The 15,429-nt window shown below is 45.3% G+C and overlaps 4 protein-coding genes across 4 annotated transcripts; all 4 read right to left on the minus strand.

Moving 5' to 3' along the window:
* Positions 1 to 163: 163 nt before the first annotated feature.
* LOC128266372 (acyl-coenzyme A thioesterase 9, mitochondrial) lies at positions 164 to 1,927 on the minus strand. The gene is made up of 2 exons (XM_053002858.1): positions 1,578 to 1,927; positions 164 to 1,517 (listed from the first exon to the last, which is right to left on the minus strand). Exons 1-2 carry the CDS (start codon positions 1,753 to 1,755, stop codon positions 289 to 291), a joined length of 1,407 nt encoding a protein of 468 aa, XP_052858818.1. The 5' UTR covers positions 1,756 to 1,927; the 3' UTR covers positions 164 to 288.
* A 1,036-nt stretch (positions 1,928 to 2,963) lies between these two features.
* Positions 2,964 to 4,574, minus strand: LOC128266376 (acyl-coenzyme A thioesterase 9, mitochondrial-like). The gene is made up of 4 exons (XM_053002865.1): positions 4,423 to 4,574; positions 4,313 to 4,362; positions 4,017 to 4,259; positions 2,964 to 3,966 (listed from the first exon to the last, which is right to left on the minus strand). The coding sequence occupies exons 1-4, from the start codon at positions 4,506 to 4,508 to the stop codon at positions 3,038 to 3,040; spliced, it is 1,308 nt and encodes a 435-aa protein (XP_052858825.1). The 5' UTR covers positions 4,509 to 4,574; the 3' UTR covers positions 2,964 to 3,037.
* A 222-nt stretch (positions 4,575 to 4,796) lies between these two features.
* LOC128266375 (acyl-coenzyme A thioesterase 9, mitochondrial-like) lies at positions 4,797 to 6,558 on the minus strand. The gene is made up of 4 exons (XM_053002864.1): positions 6,351 to 6,558; positions 6,209 to 6,279; positions 5,895 to 6,137; positions 4,797 to 5,837 (listed from the first exon to the last, which is right to left on the minus strand). The coding sequence occupies exons 1-4, from the start codon at positions 6,455 to 6,457 to the stop codon at positions 4,912 to 4,914; spliced, it is 1,347 nt and encodes a 448-aa protein (XP_052858824.1). The 5' UTR covers positions 6,458 to 6,558; the 3' UTR covers positions 4,797 to 4,911.
* An 800-nt stretch (positions 6,559 to 7,358) lies between these two features.
* Positions 7,359 to 15,426, minus strand: LOC128266358 (uncharacterized). Its single transcript, XM_053002830.1, has 16 exons — positions 15,389 to 15,426; positions 15,069 to 15,304; positions 14,671 to 15,008; positions 14,120 to 14,467; positions 13,863 to 14,062; positions 13,590 to 13,798; positions 13,277 to 13,531; positions 12,766 to 13,223; positions 11,446 to 12,713; positions 10,584 to 10,972; positions 10,010 to 10,518; positions 9,583 to 9,952; positions 9,263 to 9,527; positions 8,383 to 9,205; positions 7,694 to 8,327; positions 7,359 to 7,640 (listed from the first exon to the last, which is right to left on the minus strand). The coding sequence occupies exons 2-16, from the start codon at positions 15,162 to 15,164 to the stop codon at positions 7,530 to 7,532; spliced, it is 6,273 nt and encodes a 2,090-aa protein (XP_052858790.1). The 5' UTR covers positions 15,165 to 15,304; positions 15,389 to 15,426; the 3' UTR covers positions 7,359 to 7,529.
* Between the last annotated feature and the right edge of the window lie 3 nt (positions 15,427 to 15,429).

A 15,429-nucleotide genomic window follows, 5' to 3' on the forward strand; every position in this document is an offset into this window, starting at 1 on the left:
TTTTAACTTCGTTTTTGAATCTTAAAAACTTAGTTTAAATTGGATTTCAGTAAAAACTTAATAAGTGAGCTAAAAACTATAAATTCCATAAAAAACAGTTCAGCTAAAAATTATAAATCGAAAAATAAATTTTTAGAATTAGGACAGGGTAGGAGAACGTATATAAAGATTTTTTAAATCCAGGTGTGGAAAATGACACTCCATCAAGTTTTATTTGAACTTTACAGGTCGGATATTATAAAAAAAACCAAATTACACCTTGAGCTTATCTAAGTGCATGTATCAACACTAAGTAGATATACTGTTTGAGCTCTCTTTGGGCACCGTGATGGGATCGGGGTACTCTGGCTGCAGATTGAGGGCCGCAAGTAGTTTCCTCCTGCCGTGGACATACCACAACATTTCACGGTAGGAGCGCGGAAGCACTTCATCCAGTACCTTGTCCGCGCGGTAGGTCAAGTAGAAGACATTGGTGGTCTGGACCTTGCCACTCTTGGCGTCCCAAATCTGGGCCACTGTCATCAGCTGGATGTAGTTCTGGGCGGCATAGACCACGTAGGCGGTGAGCTGGAGGAACTTGTTGACATGCACCGGGTGCATAAAGCTGATGTCCGAGATGCACTTGAGGATGGGCCGATCGCCCAGGTAGATGCTGGCCGTAATGAAGCTGATCTCAACGGCCTGGCGCATTAGATAGCCCCCAAAGATGGTGTTCTGGGCATTTCGGTTCTCCGGAAACGGAGCAATCATCGTTGTCTGCAGGGAGTCCTCCATCCAGCGGCATTTGGGCGGCAGAACTCGCTTGTTCAGATCCATGCTGTTCATCGGCGTGGTTCTCTTAAGGATGTCGTACATAATGGTCTGCTCGTGCTCCCTGGGTGGGGCATTGAATACGGACTCCATGGCCGAGGATTTGCGCAGCTTCTGCCGCTTCTCCGCCTGCTCCCAGATGAGTTCCTCTGTGGCATCACCTAGCTCCAGAGGATTAATGGGTGCAGGTCCCGTATTGGTGGCATTTCTGGCCACCATCAGGAAGATGGCCTTGGTCACATCGATGTACTCGCCATAGGCCAACTGCTTCACATAGATGGTGATCTCCATGGAGCTGCGTCCTGCCCAAGAGATGTGCCCGCTGATCTCAATGTCCTGGTTGACCTGCAACCGCTCCAGATTGGTGAACTCCACCTTGTCCACCAGCAGCGTGACAAAGGTGTAGGGCAGTGGCACCCCTTTGGGCAACTTGGGTAGCTTCACATGGCGATGGCACATCCACACGGCGAACATGTCTAGTTCCTCCATAATCCTGCCCAATCTCACCCTGCCCAGGTGATTCACATAGCTCTCGCGGATCGACTCACTGGAGCTCAGGGGTAGGACGGCAGTGGTGTGGGAATCCGACATGGTTCTGGGTGGCAGATCTTCCCGTTTGGGCTGGTGCTGCAGGAGGTGATCCCGGGGCTTGGGAATAGTGTGATAGCCCAAATCCACGCCGGATTGAACGCGAATAGTGCGAGTCACTAGTGTTTAAGAGGTTTTAGTTCCTATGGGTATCTATGTAGATTTAGATCTTAACTCACCTTCATCCATTGTGCCAGAGTGATGATCCGATGATATCTTGGGCCCCTTGTCCATCGAGAAGCTCCTCCTGGGCATCTGGCAAGTTAAGGTCAACAGACGCCGCTCCCGGGCAGTCGAACAGTGGCACCTCCTCGCCAGCACTGTTCCAAGTCCACGGGCCACCTGACACAGCATCATTCCGGGTGTTCCGCGTTGAAGTTTGGCGTTAGTTGACCCGCCTACTGGGAACCGATGGGAAATTCCGATTTCTAATACGTAATACAGTTGAATTCAATTGAATTTGCATTTGAGTGCTGTCACTTGGACTGCAAAATAGAGAGTGATTCTAGAACCGAAAAGAGTGCTGGCAAATCTTTCGCTAAAGTGCGATTACATGGCTGAAAGGCCAACTGAGAACCCGCGCATGACGATCACCTGTCCACTTGGTGAGAGGTACTTGTCCTCCACTCGGAAAAAGGGTGATCAGTTCATTTTGATTACATTTAAATCATTTCCCATATTGTCTGATAATATTTTAAAACTAGACGAAGCTTTAACTCGACGTTCTTTGCCTTTTAGGAGAGGTTAAAAAAATAAACAATAGTGATAAAGGTTAATAGTTCAAATAATAAATTCAATTCAATAAGATTTTAACACATAAAAATGTTAATAGCGAAAAAAAATTTGCACTACTTTAAAAATAAACAATAATTTTTAGTGTTTTCATTTTGATTTGAAGTATTAATACCTTATTTAGAAAATAATTGTTGTAATATTTTATTTTTAGCACTGTTCGATAAATTTAGATAGATACACAAAAAAAATTTAATTTTCTTATTAAGCATTTCTTAATTTTTTCTGTGTACCAATCTAAACCACAATCTAATCTGAAGAGGAGGTGTAAAGATGGCCAGACAAATGGTGATATGGAAAATTTTATAGTTAATTGTATGAGCGGATTAGACGAATTGTTTTACCCAAATCATTATGCTTTTGTGTATCAATATGGGCTCCAATCTAATATAGAAGAGTGGGTGTAAGGGTAAGCAATCATGTGCGTGTCCAGCACATTGGGAATGGTCATGATCTCCACGAAATTACGGATGATGTACATGTACCTTGTTAAAAAAAAAAATCCAGGCCTTACGAATAAAACTGAATAATTAGTACATAATCATTTTTTTCGGTTACAGCTAAGATTAATAACTCCCTTCCTCTTCTTAAATAATTTTTTTTTTTCAAAAATCTTATCTTAAAATTAACAAATGTTTAATAAACTTAAAACACAAACAACTTAGGAGTGTACCACCTTGAAATCTTTTTTCAATGGTCAATCTTAAGGTCGTGGTCTGGGTCAACGCTGGGCTTTGCAATATTTCGAACCCAAGAAAATATTGAGCTTAAAATTTCTTGAAACTTATACAAAATTCATACATTAGCTCTTTATTATTTTAAATTTAAACTAATTTGACTGTTAATTTTATGAATTTAAATCCCTGCTGGCTTTAAACTTCCGGCGGCCATGGATATACCACATGGTCTCGTTGTAGGATCGAGGTAGCACCTCAGAGACCGTATCCGGAGCCGAGAAAGTGTAGTTGAACACGTTGGTGGTCACCTGGTTGCCCGTGTGCGCGTCCAGCACATCAGCAACGGTCATAATTTGGATGCAGTTCAGCTTGGTGTACACCACGTAGGCGGTCATCCTGATAAAGCTATCCACGCTTATGGGCTTCACGAAACTAACGTCCGAAATGTGCTTCAGTTTGGGTCGACTCTTGCAGAAGAGAAAAGCGGCTGTCCAGCTAATCTCTAGGGCACTTCGCATAAGGAACCCACCGAAGACCCGGTTGTGGTTATTCCTGTGTTCCGGAAACGAGAGAATCGTGCTCATCTGGAAGGAGTCCTCCATCCAGCGGCAGTTGGGCGGCAGAATGCGCTTGTTCAGCTCCAAAGTGTGGCGTGGAGTGGTCCTCTTGTAGAGATCGTACATCAGCGACTCTTCCTGGGCATTGGGTTCCACCTTGAAGACGGACTGGGCACTAAGCACCTGACGTTGCTTCTTTCTATCTGCGCCGCCCGCCAGGATCACCTGCTCCTCCTCATTGGCCGGCTGTATGGGATTCACAGGGGCTGCTCCCGTATTGGTGGCGTTCCTGGCCCCCATCAGAAACAAAGCCCGGGTGAGCTTTTGGTACTCTTCATCGACCATCTGCTCCAGCCACACCACCACCTCCATGGAACTGGTGCCCACCCAGGAGACGTGACCAGATAGACGGATGTCCTGGGTGCCCGATGCCTGGACATTGGTGAAATCGATGCGGTCCACCAGGATGGTCACTATGGAGTAGGGCAGAGGCACTCCCTCCGGAAGATTGGGCAGTTTCAGGTGCTGGTGGCAGCACCAAGCTGGGGGGTTTAAGGGCTAAGCTAAGACTTTTCTCAGAACTAGAGATTACCAGCAAAGAAGTCCATGTCCTCCAGGAGCCTGCCAAGGCGCACGAAGCCCATGAAATTGATGTACATGTCCTGCAACACGGGATCCGTGCTCAAAGGGATAATGGCATAAGTAAAGGAATCCTGCATAGATCTTGCTGGTAGGTCCTCCATCTTGGGTTGGAACTCAAGGAGCTTTTCTCTAGATTTTGGCTCCCGGATATAGCCAGGTTGTAAGCCAAAACGCTTCAACATCTCCTTCTTGACTGAAGAAGGAAACAAATATTAGTCGTAGGTTAGTGCAAATCTGTGTCCTTACCCTCTGCCATAGTGCCGGATTTATTGGCCACCGCCGAATTTTGGATGTGGCTGGAAAATAGATTTCTCAGGTAATGTAAAACTGTTCGATCTTATCTATTCGCTACTCACCTAGACTTTTTGATAGCCACCTGCAAGAGGTTTTTGGCCTTGAGGAAGACCCGGAAACTTCCGGTCCCAAACAATGAAGCCAGCATTTAGGTTTTAATTCATTTAAAACCAGGGCTCTGTCAAACGGGTTTTCGATCTGATTCCAGATCCGGAACGGAATTGAAATAATTAATTTTTTTGGTTCGAATTCGATATATTTTGTTTTGTTAAACAATCAATTTTACGGTATTAATCAAAATCGAAAAAAAACGTAGTTCTATTATCCTACAGTTTCCCATAAATAGTCAAAAACCATTCTAAAAATGGATTCATTATTAAACATAGTTGCAGTAGCATCTGCTGAGGCTTACAAGAAACAAAAAGTTAGTAAACTGTTAAGCACATAATCAGACAATATACATTTATTGCTGTTTATAAACACAGAACGGGTAATATCATTTATCTCGTAGGGTAGCCTCGCATAATATCAAAAAAATATTATTCCAGCATTTATTTCAAGCCCATGCTGGCCTCGAACTTCCGACGTCCTTGGATGTACCACATGGTTTCGTGGTAGGAGCGTGGTAGGATCTCAGTGACCGTGTCCGGAGCCGAAAAGGTGTAGTAGAACGTGTTGGTGGTAACCTGGCTGCCCGTGTGCGTATCCAGTACATCGGCCACGGTCATGATCTGCACGTAGTTCAGCTTGGTAAACACAACATAGGCGGTCATCTTGATGAAGCTGTCCACGCTCACTGGCTTCTCGAAACTAATGTCCGAGATGTGCTCCAGTTTTGGCCGCGTCTTGCAGTAGAGGAAGGCTGCTGCCCAGCTAATCTCCAGGGCGCTGCGCATGAGGAAGCCCCCGAAGACTCGGTTGTGGTGGTTCCTGTGCTCCGGAAACGAGGGGATCGTGCTCATCTGGAAGGAGTCCTCCATCCAGCGACAGTTGGGCGGCAGGATGCGCTTGTTCAACTCCAAAGTGTTGCGCGGCGTGGTCCTCTTGTACAGTTCGTACATGAGCGTCTGCTCGGGGTCATTGGGTTCCACTTTAAAAACGGACTGTGCGCAGAGAATCTGACGCTGTTTCTTCCTATCTGCGCCGCCGGCCAGGATTAACTGCTCCTCCTCATTGGCTGGTTGTATGGGATTCACAGGAGCTGCTCCCGTGTTGGTGGCATTTCTGGCCGCCATAAGAAACAAAGCCCGGGTGAGCTTCTGGTACCTTCCGGCCACCATCTGCTCCAGCCACACCACCACCTCTATGGAACTGGTGCCCACCCAGGAGACGTGACCGGACAGACGGATGTCCTGGGTGCCCGAGGCCAGAACGTTCGTGAAATCGATGCGGTCCACAAGAATGGTGACAAAGGTGTAGGGAAGGTGAACACCCTCCGGAAGATTGGGTAGTTTCAAATGCTTGTGGCAGCACCAAGCTGGGGATTTGGATCTTATCAATAAATGTGAAACAACTACAATTAGAATTCTTCTACCTGCAAACATGTCCATGTCCTCCAGCAGCCTGCCGAATCGCACGCTGCCCAAAAACGTCACATATTTGTCCTGCAAGGTACGATCTGTGCTTAAGGGAATGATGGCCGAGGTAAAGGAATCCTGCATAGCTCTTGGCGCCAGATCCTCCAGCTTGGGTTGGTACTTGAGCAGCTGCTCCCTGGATTTGGGCAGGGGATTGTAGCCCGGTTCCAGGCCCAGTCGTTTCATCATCTCCTGCTTAACTGTGGGAGTGGTACATTTATTAATATAGATATACATATATGACTGCATTCAGGAAAATAAAAGAACTTACTTTCTGCCATAGTTCCGGATTCATTGGGCACCGCTGATTGTTTAATATGTGTGGGCGGTGAGAAGTGTCGTCTGTTGAAGTTGGATACAGATACATTCTATATAATAAATCCCATTATAAGGATTTTTTTTGTTATACTGACTTGCACATTGCAAAGGAAGATGGCACCTGTTTGTTGACCACCGTCATAAGAATATTGCTGCGGATTAGGTTCCAGCACTTTTGGGCACCCAACAAAGAACGCAGCATCTTGGTTTTATTTAATTTTAAACTTTTCTTTCAACTTTAACGTTTTGTGTGCAACCTGTCTGCGATTTGACCCCAACTAATATCAGCTGGTCTCCAAAACAGCTGGTTGGCACAGTGGACCGCAAAGTACTAAATATCAGACTGCACAAAAAATTTTTAGAAAAATAATAAAACTTTTAATAGATAATTTAAATTTAAAGCCCATTTCTTAAATAGTTATAAACATTTTTTTTGGTATCACTTATTTTTTATTTGAAAGCCTGCAAATCAAAAATGTAAATTTATATGTACTCCTTTGAAAATAATAAGACCTGCACGAAAATATATTTAAGGATGGTTCTTGATTTCAATTATGTTTATATGTAATCAAAGTTAGTTTGCCTATTAAGCAAGTATTTTTGACCCGCAGCCCACCGAGCATTAGTCCTATTGTGCCCACTGTAGTATTTCAAGCGAGACAAAAATATGACGTCATCGAGCTGTTTGTTAATTTTGTATTTCAAGTAGCCATAAACTTTATTCAGAACTTATAACCCATATACAGAGTTCGTAAGAAATTTATTTTGAATCAAGTATTTTAAAGCCTCAGTATAGCGAGTATTGTTTATATTGTGCCCACTGCAGCGTTTAAGGCGATAAATATATATGACGTCAACGCATTGGTTGTCAATTTAAAATCTGTATTTGGAGTCACATAGCCTTTTACTTTTAATTTAAAAGATTTATATTAGGAATAATAAATAAAATAAATTGGGTACTTAAGGAATTCTACTGGTTAAAATGTTTGTAGTACATATATCATATACACCTGATATAGAAATCATAGTCAATCGCATATGACATTACTAAAACAATACGATTTTTACCAAAGGTACTAGCAAACAAATGTTTTTAACTGCTTGATCGGCAAATCGGGGAAATACAAAATTTTTCTATAAAATACTTTTTATTTGCAGTGATTCCCGTAATTATTTACACATTTTTGAGCGACAATAATCAAACAATTTACCGCATGTATTCCATCCATATCATTTTGTTTATTTGAATACACCAAGGGTAATTAAAAAATGGCTCAGAGGTTTAATTCTTTAAGCGCAAAATTCAGTACCACCGGCAGGAGACCGGCATCTTCCAGATCCAGTATCTGCTCCCGAAGGTTGTCCACCGGGTGGGAATGTATCATCTAGAAGCAGATGAAAATTAAGGTCTAAGCTTATACAATGTATTCAAACAAACCTTTTTGATTTTCTGCCGCTGCTCGGAGCTTTGGCAAAAACTCAGAAGGGCAGCGGCCATGTGTGGTCGGTGAACCAGGACGCAGTGCTCCGCGAACTGCAGCAGATTCAGGGCATGCACAACCGGACAACCCTGCAGTCGCAGCAGTGTCTTGTGCAGCAGCTCCTCCTGCTCGAAAGAGCGCGTCTCCACGGCGTTTTTCAGGGGATTGCAGAGCACATAATCCCAGGCCTGGGCTAGTCCATCCAGATGGAGCAAGTGCGGTCGGCAGCTGAGTACATCCAACAGAGCGTTCAGTTCGCGCACCATGTGAAACCTGACCATGCGCTTGAGGATGCCATTCCAGATCTGCGGGAGGTGTATATCAAAGCCCAGACATATGTTGGCCATCACCTCCAGGGATAGAGGGTTTTGCGCATTGCGCTGCCAGATCATCTTCAATATATCAATCTTATTGGAATTATCGTCGGAGAACTTCTCCAAATTCGTCTTGTAGCCCAGAGCCTTCAGCTCGTGCACACACTTGATGCTGATGAACTGGCGCTGGTTAATTGTGTTGGTGAAGGAGTTGCTGCCGTCGTTCAGCTTGGAATAGCACTCGTACATCTGCAGCTGGGTGGTGGTGTTCACAGAGCTATGGGGAGTATAAGCAATTTTGTCAGTTTATTAACTTAAATATCAATCCTTACCCATCCCTGAAGATCAAACCCACAAGGAATTTAACCGCCTCCGCCTTTGGCCAACTGGAGAGTATGTAGAAGGCCCTGTTCACATTCTCGCTAGCATCCTGGCTGCTGGCGCCATCAGCGCCGTTCGCTTGCTCCGGCCAGTTCTGCTCCTCCATGAACGTCTCCTCCAGTATGGTGCCATCCGCCGGCTCCATGGTCACCGAAAGCCACTTCTGCAGCAGTCGGAACTGGATGGTGGCCAGGCATAGGTCGTGCAGATTGGCAATCTCAGCGACGAGGGCGTTAATGTCGACTTTGCTGGACTTGAGGATCAACTCATGGTGGTAGAGGCCATGTATTAGCTCGGTGGGATTCTCCACCAGGCGCAACAGCTTCTCATCGGTCATGCCGTAGACGTACAGCAGGTGTTGGGTCTTTTGGATGGGATATCGCCGCTTCACCTTGGCCACCTGCTCGCGACTTTTGGGATCGTTGATCAGCTGGCCCTTATCCATGGCGAACTTCCAGCACTCGTAGGAGGCTTCCACTTGGTCGGCTCCATCGCGAGCATAGTTGGACACAAAATACAGGATGAGAAATGCCTTATTGGGGTTGTGAACCTTGTCGACCAGTCGCAGAATTGACTGCAGAAACGCATTGTTTGTGGGATTCAGACTCCAGGTCTCTGACTCACTTTTCGACTTGTACTCTGAAATCGAGTTCTTTACAGCCGACATGCAGAAGTAGTCGCAGTTCGGAGAACTATCCTTGGCCCCCTTCAAGGCCGTGTACATCTGTATCAGGGGAAACCAACTTTGGCAGTTGTCCACGTTTAGTTCGCTGTCTGATTAAAGAAAATCAGAATTTTTATTTTAATTTCCTTAATAAAAACTGAATTTACCAAGAATATCTTTTAGAGGTTGCTCAACGATGGGCTTGAAAGGCAGACGGTAGCGCGATATCTTTGGCATGACGCCATTTTCCCTTTGCGATTTGAGCCACATGTCTGTCTCGACCTGACCCGGACGATTCCGTCTCCTGGTGACCATCTTGTGCCGCAAAAAGTGAAGAATATTGGTCCAGATCTCCATTTCCTTGGGAGCCGCATCAAAAAACATTAGTATGTTGATCACACACATGTATAACTCGTAGAAATAAATGTTTATCTAAATAAAAACAAAGTAAGATAGCGTCTTCAAGCAATGAACCAATTAAACTCACGTCCTCAATGAACTTTTTTAGCTTAAGGGTGAAGAGCTCCACGTTCTTGATCTCATTAATGTACGGCTGGCACATATCGCGCATTTCTTGGGCGCTACTCAGCATAACCAGTTCTTCGTCCCCAAACGTATCCTTCTTGACCTCGAAACGCAACTCCTGGGCACTAAGGATGCTTAGGATCTGGGTGATGAGAATCTTCTGGTAGTCGAAGCCAAAGTCCTTGCTCATGCGTTCCAATAGCTGCACATCCAACTGTTTGTTGTGGAACTCCTTCAGCAGGTCCTCCACGTTGTCCATATCTGCATTGAACTTTCCTTTGATTCTGGGATCCTGTTGGCAGAACTCCAAGTAATAGTAAAGTTTCAAGCGTCTGCAAAAATAGAAAGTATGAACAAAAGAATTTATGAAATCTTTACATTCTACTTACTTTGCGCGTATCATTTGAACGGTGTCCAACTCCTCGATGTGCTCGTGGTACATGGCGGACAATGTTAAGAAGTTGATTTTCTGCAGATCCGTCTTTACCTCCGTGGAGAGTTTTTCGAGTAGAGCCAGCCCTTCACTGTCCACCACGAGCATGGTGAAGAGCTCCAAGAAGTTGGGGTCCTTGCAGCCCATTGCATTGCGGAATATACGGCGCAGCTGCAGCGTAATGAAGCCCTCGTTGATTATCCGCTTCTTTCGACAGTTCTGCTTTTGGAACTCCAGCAGATACTGCGACATCACGTACCACACGTCGTGCTCCTTGGCTTTGTTTAGGTGTTCCAGCGACAAAAAGAAGTCTGCCCGGGCGCTGTCGAGGTCCGCCTTGATGTTCTCGGCCAATCCATGGCGAACCTGCATCAGAAGGGAGTTGCTGGGCTCCGTCTCGATCACCATAAGCAAAAGAGTGCGGGCCAGAAACTTCACAACTGCCAGGTGACCGCCCATGCTCTTCTGCTTGGAAAATATTAAAGGCGTTTAAAAAAGTTATCTTTTAAGACTTTAACTTAAAAGCACACCTTCTGCTGCGTTTGCTGAACAGGTTGCACCTCCACCTCGTCAAACATGGACACCGAGTAGCGCTTCTTCGTGGCTGTCGGCACCTGAAGGGACTTCACGTCGAAAGAGCCATTGAGAGCGCTGCTGAAATTCATAGTTGTTTCGCCCAGGGCATCCGTAATCCCATCGAGGGCCCGACAAATGTGCTCGTTGATGGCCTGTTCCCTGCCATCGTAGTGCGTCTTGATGGCATTCAATGGATAGTGCATTATAGCCACGCGTATGTACTTGATGAGATCAACGAGATCGCGACGACGACTGCCCTCGTGGAGCAGGGCGCATATGAGCAACTCGTAAGCCAAAGGAAAGCAAAGGGGGTCGCTTTCATTGATCAACAGCAGCGACGATGCTGTTTATGGATAATGCAACATTAAAAAAGAGATCAATGGATACAATAATGAAAATTGTGAACATTTTTGTTTGCTAGCAAGGATGTTGCAAAAACTCATAAAACAAGTATTGTTTGTCATTGCTTTGCATGCCATTAACTCTATTTTGCATGTATTTATAATTTTTAAGTCAAGTTTAACACGTTTTTATTACCATTACAACATGAATGAAAAATAATCTTTAAAACAATTTTTTTTTAATAAATAAATAATTTTCCAATCTTCAAAAGTAATGAATTGTTTTTTCAATAGAAGTTCATTTCTCAAAAGTAATTTTTCTTTAATTAGTGTTACCTTTTTGAAATTAATATATTATTTAGCATTACTTAATTTCATGATAATGAAAACTGGTTTCCCTGATATCCATGCAATTATATTCGTTTAATCAGAATGTTACATAAACTATAATCAGTAATCATACAAGGAGACTCACCCTGATTACTACCCTTGGCGTTTTCGATTTGCTGGATCACCAGTTCGAGTGCTAGGTTTATAAACTCGCTGGCATTGGTGGGCTCACAGTCGACAAAGTTAATCACGTAGTAGGCCAGGGCGCAGCTGAGGGGCATGCAACCAATGCGTTGGCAGATCCGGTGCAGGCCAAACACCTTGGACAGACTAAGAGCCGTACAGAGTTCACTCATTTCGCTGGCTATAAAGGCGGACACACTCAGTGTGGCCTGGGCCCGCTCGATTATACGTTCGATGGCCTCATCCAGGAGGCCATGACGCCTTTGCAGCGGTATGAGTTCGTTGCTGCACTTCAGCTGGATGCCAAACTTCCGCAGACGGAAGCGATGCTTGATGATTAGGTAGCGTCGCTCGTAAACAGACTCCACGTGAGGCAAGAACAACTTGAAGAGCTCCAAGACGTTCACATGTTCCTGCACCTTGATCTCATCCTCAAAAGAATCAGACGAACTGTTCTCCAGGAGATTGGCAATGGTTTCCACAACATCCACTCCGTTCTTCGAGTTCTTTTCCCCATTAAGCGTCTTGAAGAACTCATAAGCCAGCTCAATTTGTCCTCGCCGGGCCATCTGATAGCAACAGTGAAAGTTTGCACTGACCGAGATGTCTGGCGCTGCTTTGGTGAGTGCGCGGATGTCTTCCAGCATGTCCGGAAGATTTAGCTTCACGATGCGCATCATGAATAGTTCCAGGTTGATGTCCGAGCTGTCTGCCGGCCAGCCGTACTTGACTTTCATGATCTTGATCACCTGGATCTCGTACTCAGCGTTGATCTTCATGGCCAAGGGGTGGGTTGAAGTGCGTAGCTTGATCAGAGGAGCCAGTGTATCCGGCCACGGAACCGGGGCGTTCTGCAGCACGGACAAAGCGCACTCCAAACGGTTATTTTCATTGTGAAGCAACTCAATGCAGGCCATGGCCCGCTCTAGCCAAGTGCTGGATGACTGACGACTGGCCACCAACTGGGCTATGTACTGCTTGATCACGTCCAGCGGCTGGCGACCCTTCTCCTGAAAGATCGGGTATATAAAGTTCTTCACCAGCCGCTGCAACTTGTCCAGCTGCACATGCTGCAGAATGCTCAGGGCCGTGGCATCGATTGAGTCCTGCATGTAGTTGTCCAATGTGAATCCCATGTTGTAGTTGGTCTTCAGCACGGACAAATCCTGCAGAGCATTGACCAAGTCTCGCAGCTTGCCCACATTACGCTCCTGCTGTCGTCGCACATCACTGAAATTATTATTAAAGTAAATATTTTCAAGAAGAACAGGACTTTACTCACGAGTATGTGAACTGAATTTCCTCGAAAATATCCAGAATCTTGGTGCAGAACTCCAGGCCGATATCTGGCCAGTGGGGACTATACTGCAGATTCCGCGTCATCTCGATGCTCCAGTCGGTAATACAGGGCATGATGCTGGGATGTGTGTTGCTTACCATCGGAATGAACTGGCACAGCCACTGGACTACGTTGAAGGGCTTCGTGTTGCCCGGAATGAATCCCAGCAGCGTGCGTAGCTCGTCTTCGTTTAGCAGCGGAAGGATGCTGCTCGAGTGACGTCGCCAAATAAGACAGGCCGTGGGCATGTCTGTCTTGAACAGGGATTTGACCATCCTTACCAAGTTGTTGTCGTAGACAAACTTCTGCCAGTCCGTGTTGCACTCGTAGGGATCTATGATGGCCAGCGTTTTGAGTCGATGCAGTTGCTCGTCGATTTCCAACATATCCTCCTCGTCATCCTTTATGTAACATGATTTTTAAGGCTGTTATTAAACCTTTACTCAAAACTCACCTCGAAACTCAGCCTCTTTTTGACCTCAAGAAGATAGGACTCAAGGATGTGACGCGAGTTCAAGTTGATCATGCGGTGGCTTTTAATAAAGGCTTTACTTTCCACCTGCGAAAGTAGCTGCAGCAAATTCTGAAACTTCTTGTCGACCTCGGCCGTTTCCTTCTGGGAATTCGAGTTGCACAGCTCCACCAGAATGCGTTTCGCTTTCGCCTCATAGATGGGCTGCAGGCACAGCTCAAACTGTTTGCCGAATTCCTGTTAAAAAAAAGAGGATAACGATAATGAGGCTAAAAGATTAAAGTTACTTAATTACCTCTGCTTCTTCGAGGCGCCCTTTGGCAATCAACTTTTTGAAACGATCGCTGGGATCCGTCTCCGAAACGAGCATCATCTCCACCACCGAGGGAATGCTGCTCTGGTTGAACTTCTTGGCAGCCAGATAATACAGATTGACTGCACACTTTGGCTGGCGCACAAGCCAAGCGTGGTTTGGTACCTCAACCTCGTTCTTGACATGAAGTGCTGAAAATTTTAAATATAATGTATTCATCTCCTATCACATGAGCTGTAAGTGCTATAATCCTACATGGATACTCCACTATTTTTATGAAGCGTCCCTCCTCCGTTGGTTTGGTCAGCATTAGGAGCTCAATGTTCTCTTCGCTGCACTCCATCACCAGGAGATCCTCGATGAGCAGGCTCTTCTGTCCAGTGGTTTGACACATGTGAACCGTGCGAGTGTAGGGACAAATATCCAGTAAATGGCCACAATTGGTGAGAGCAATTCTGGGGGAGTATCAACCTTGAAGTCATTGGACAACCCAAGTCATAAAAACCGCTCACATATAGTGTTCCAAGTTGAGGATCTGCTTGAGACTGCCAAAGTGAGCTGGCAAATTAATGCGGGTCACATCATTGGGAGTGCTTTTGAAATTCAACGTGCCCTGATCCCCAGTGATGACCAGTCCGGGATTCGCTCCCAGATCCTCCTGATTGTTCTGAGCACTGATGTTAACAGCCACCAGCTGCTTGATCAGCACGGCACAGTCAACGTTGGCCGAGGATCGACCCTTGAAAAGGCGCTGGATGGTGACATCCTGGAGAATGGCCTTTTCGCAAGCAGTGGTTTCGTTTTCAGCCAGGGTCACATTGCACATGGCCTCTAAATTGGCCTCATCAATATCGCTTAAACTAGAAAAAGTAAGAATAAGTTGTCTAAGCAATCCTAATAGGCACTCTAAGAATACAATAAATAAAAGCTAAACGAAAATTAAGTTTTTAAAGAACATGAAACTTTGCAGTTGAATATAAGGTGCTGAAGGAGCAATGTAAGCAATCCTTGTTTGCTTTAAAAAGGAATGACACTCCAAGGAAACCAGCTGTAGAGTCCTCACCTGTAGACGCTGCCATTTTTGCAGGTGAAGTAGAACCTTTGCTCCAGTTGGTGGATGCTCCGAAATGTGCCGCCTGTGAGACTCACATCCTCCAGATTTACGGCCACGCTGAAGAGCAGGAGTCCCTTGACCAAAACCCCGTGAACCTCGCCGTCGCTGAGGCCACAGACAATCAGGTTGCCACTGGTGGAAATGGCAATAGCCTCGATAGAGGACCCGAATCCCAGGAAGCTGCACTTGGCCACAAGTTCGTCCTCCAGGAGGAGCAGGCTCTTATCGATGCCAATGACCATCTTGCCACATTGAACAGAGGCCAAAACATCCGGATATTTGTTTACCTTAAGGAAAAACAACAGATTTGCAAAACTATCTATGGATTGTGGTCAATCAGGACTCACCTCCTCTTCGCTGCTTATCTGGAAGATTCCCCGCGAGGAGAACACATTGGAGATGGTCTCGTCCTCCAAAGAGGATGCCTCAAAGTTGCTCCACATTGCTATTTTAACTCCTGTTTCCCAAGTTGCAAAATCCACTAATTTTAAACTCTTTTTTCCGCCAATGAATAAGCGTCACCTAGAACTGATAGTTTGCCGATAGCTACTGCTGTCTATCGATGTTCGATAGGAAGAGTGGCCTTTAAAATAATTAATTAAAGTAAAAAAATTAACTGGCATATATTAATTAAACGAAAAGAACCATTTAGATTTTGTTTATTTACCACTAATCGAAAGCCGCCGCGTCTTTGTCCCCTCTGGCCAC

The sequence above is a fragment of the Drosophila gunungcola genome, chromosome 3R (assembly GCF_025200985.1).
Source record: "Drosophila gunungcola strain Sukarami chromosome 3R, Dgunungcola_SK_2, whole genome shotgun sequence".
Lineage (NCBI taxonomy): Eukaryota > Metazoa > Arthropoda > Insecta > Diptera > Drosophilidae > Drosophila > Drosophila gunungcola.

Bases quoted from the DNA above. Each gene is read 5' to 3' on its own strand.
- LOC128266372 (XM_053002858.1), bottom strand. From the start codon at position 1,755: ATGATGCTGTGTCAGGTGGCCCGTGGACTTGGAACAGTGCTGGCGAGG. The intron at 1,518-1,577 runs GTGAGTTAAGAT...CTTAAACACTAG, and splicing joins CTCTGGCACAATGGATGAAG to TGACTCGCACTATTCGCGTT.
- LOC128266376 (XM_053002865.1), bottom strand. From the start codon at position 4,508: ATGCTGGCTTCATTGTTTGGGACCGGAAGTTTCCGGGTCTTCCTCAAG. The intron at 4,363-4,422 runs GTGAGTAGCGAA...TCTATTTTCCAG, and splicing joins GTGGCTATCAAAAAGTCTAG to CCACATCCAAAATTCGGCGG. The intron at 4,260-4,312 runs GTAAGGACACAG...TTCCTTCTTCAG, and splicing joins ATCCGGCACTATGGCAGAGG to TCAAGAAGGAGATGTTGAAG.
- LOC128266375 (XM_053002864.1), bottom strand. From the start codon at position 6,457: ATGCTGCGTTCTTTGTTGGGTGCCCAAAAGTGCTGGAACCTAATCCGC. The intron at 6,280-6,350 runs GTCAGTATAACA...CAACTTCAACAG, and splicing joins TCTTCCTTTGCAATGTGCAA to ACGACACTTCTCACCGCCCA. The intron at 6,138-6,208 runs GTAAGTTCTTTT...CCACTCCCACAG, and splicing joins ATCCGGAACTATGGCAGAAA to TTAAGCAGGAGATGATGAAA.
- LOC128266358 (XM_053002830.1), bottom strand. From the start codon at position 15,164: ATGTGGAGCAACTTTGAGGCATCCTCTTTGGAGGACGAGACCATCTCC. The intron at 14,063-14,119 runs GTGAGCGGTTTT...ATACTCCCCCAG, and splicing joins CTCAACTTGGAACACTATAT to AATTGCTCTCACCAATTGTG. The intron at 13,532-13,589 runs GTAATTAAGTAA...TTTTTTTAACAG, and splicing joins GGCGCCTCGAAGAAGCAGAG to GAATTCGGCAAACAGTTTGA.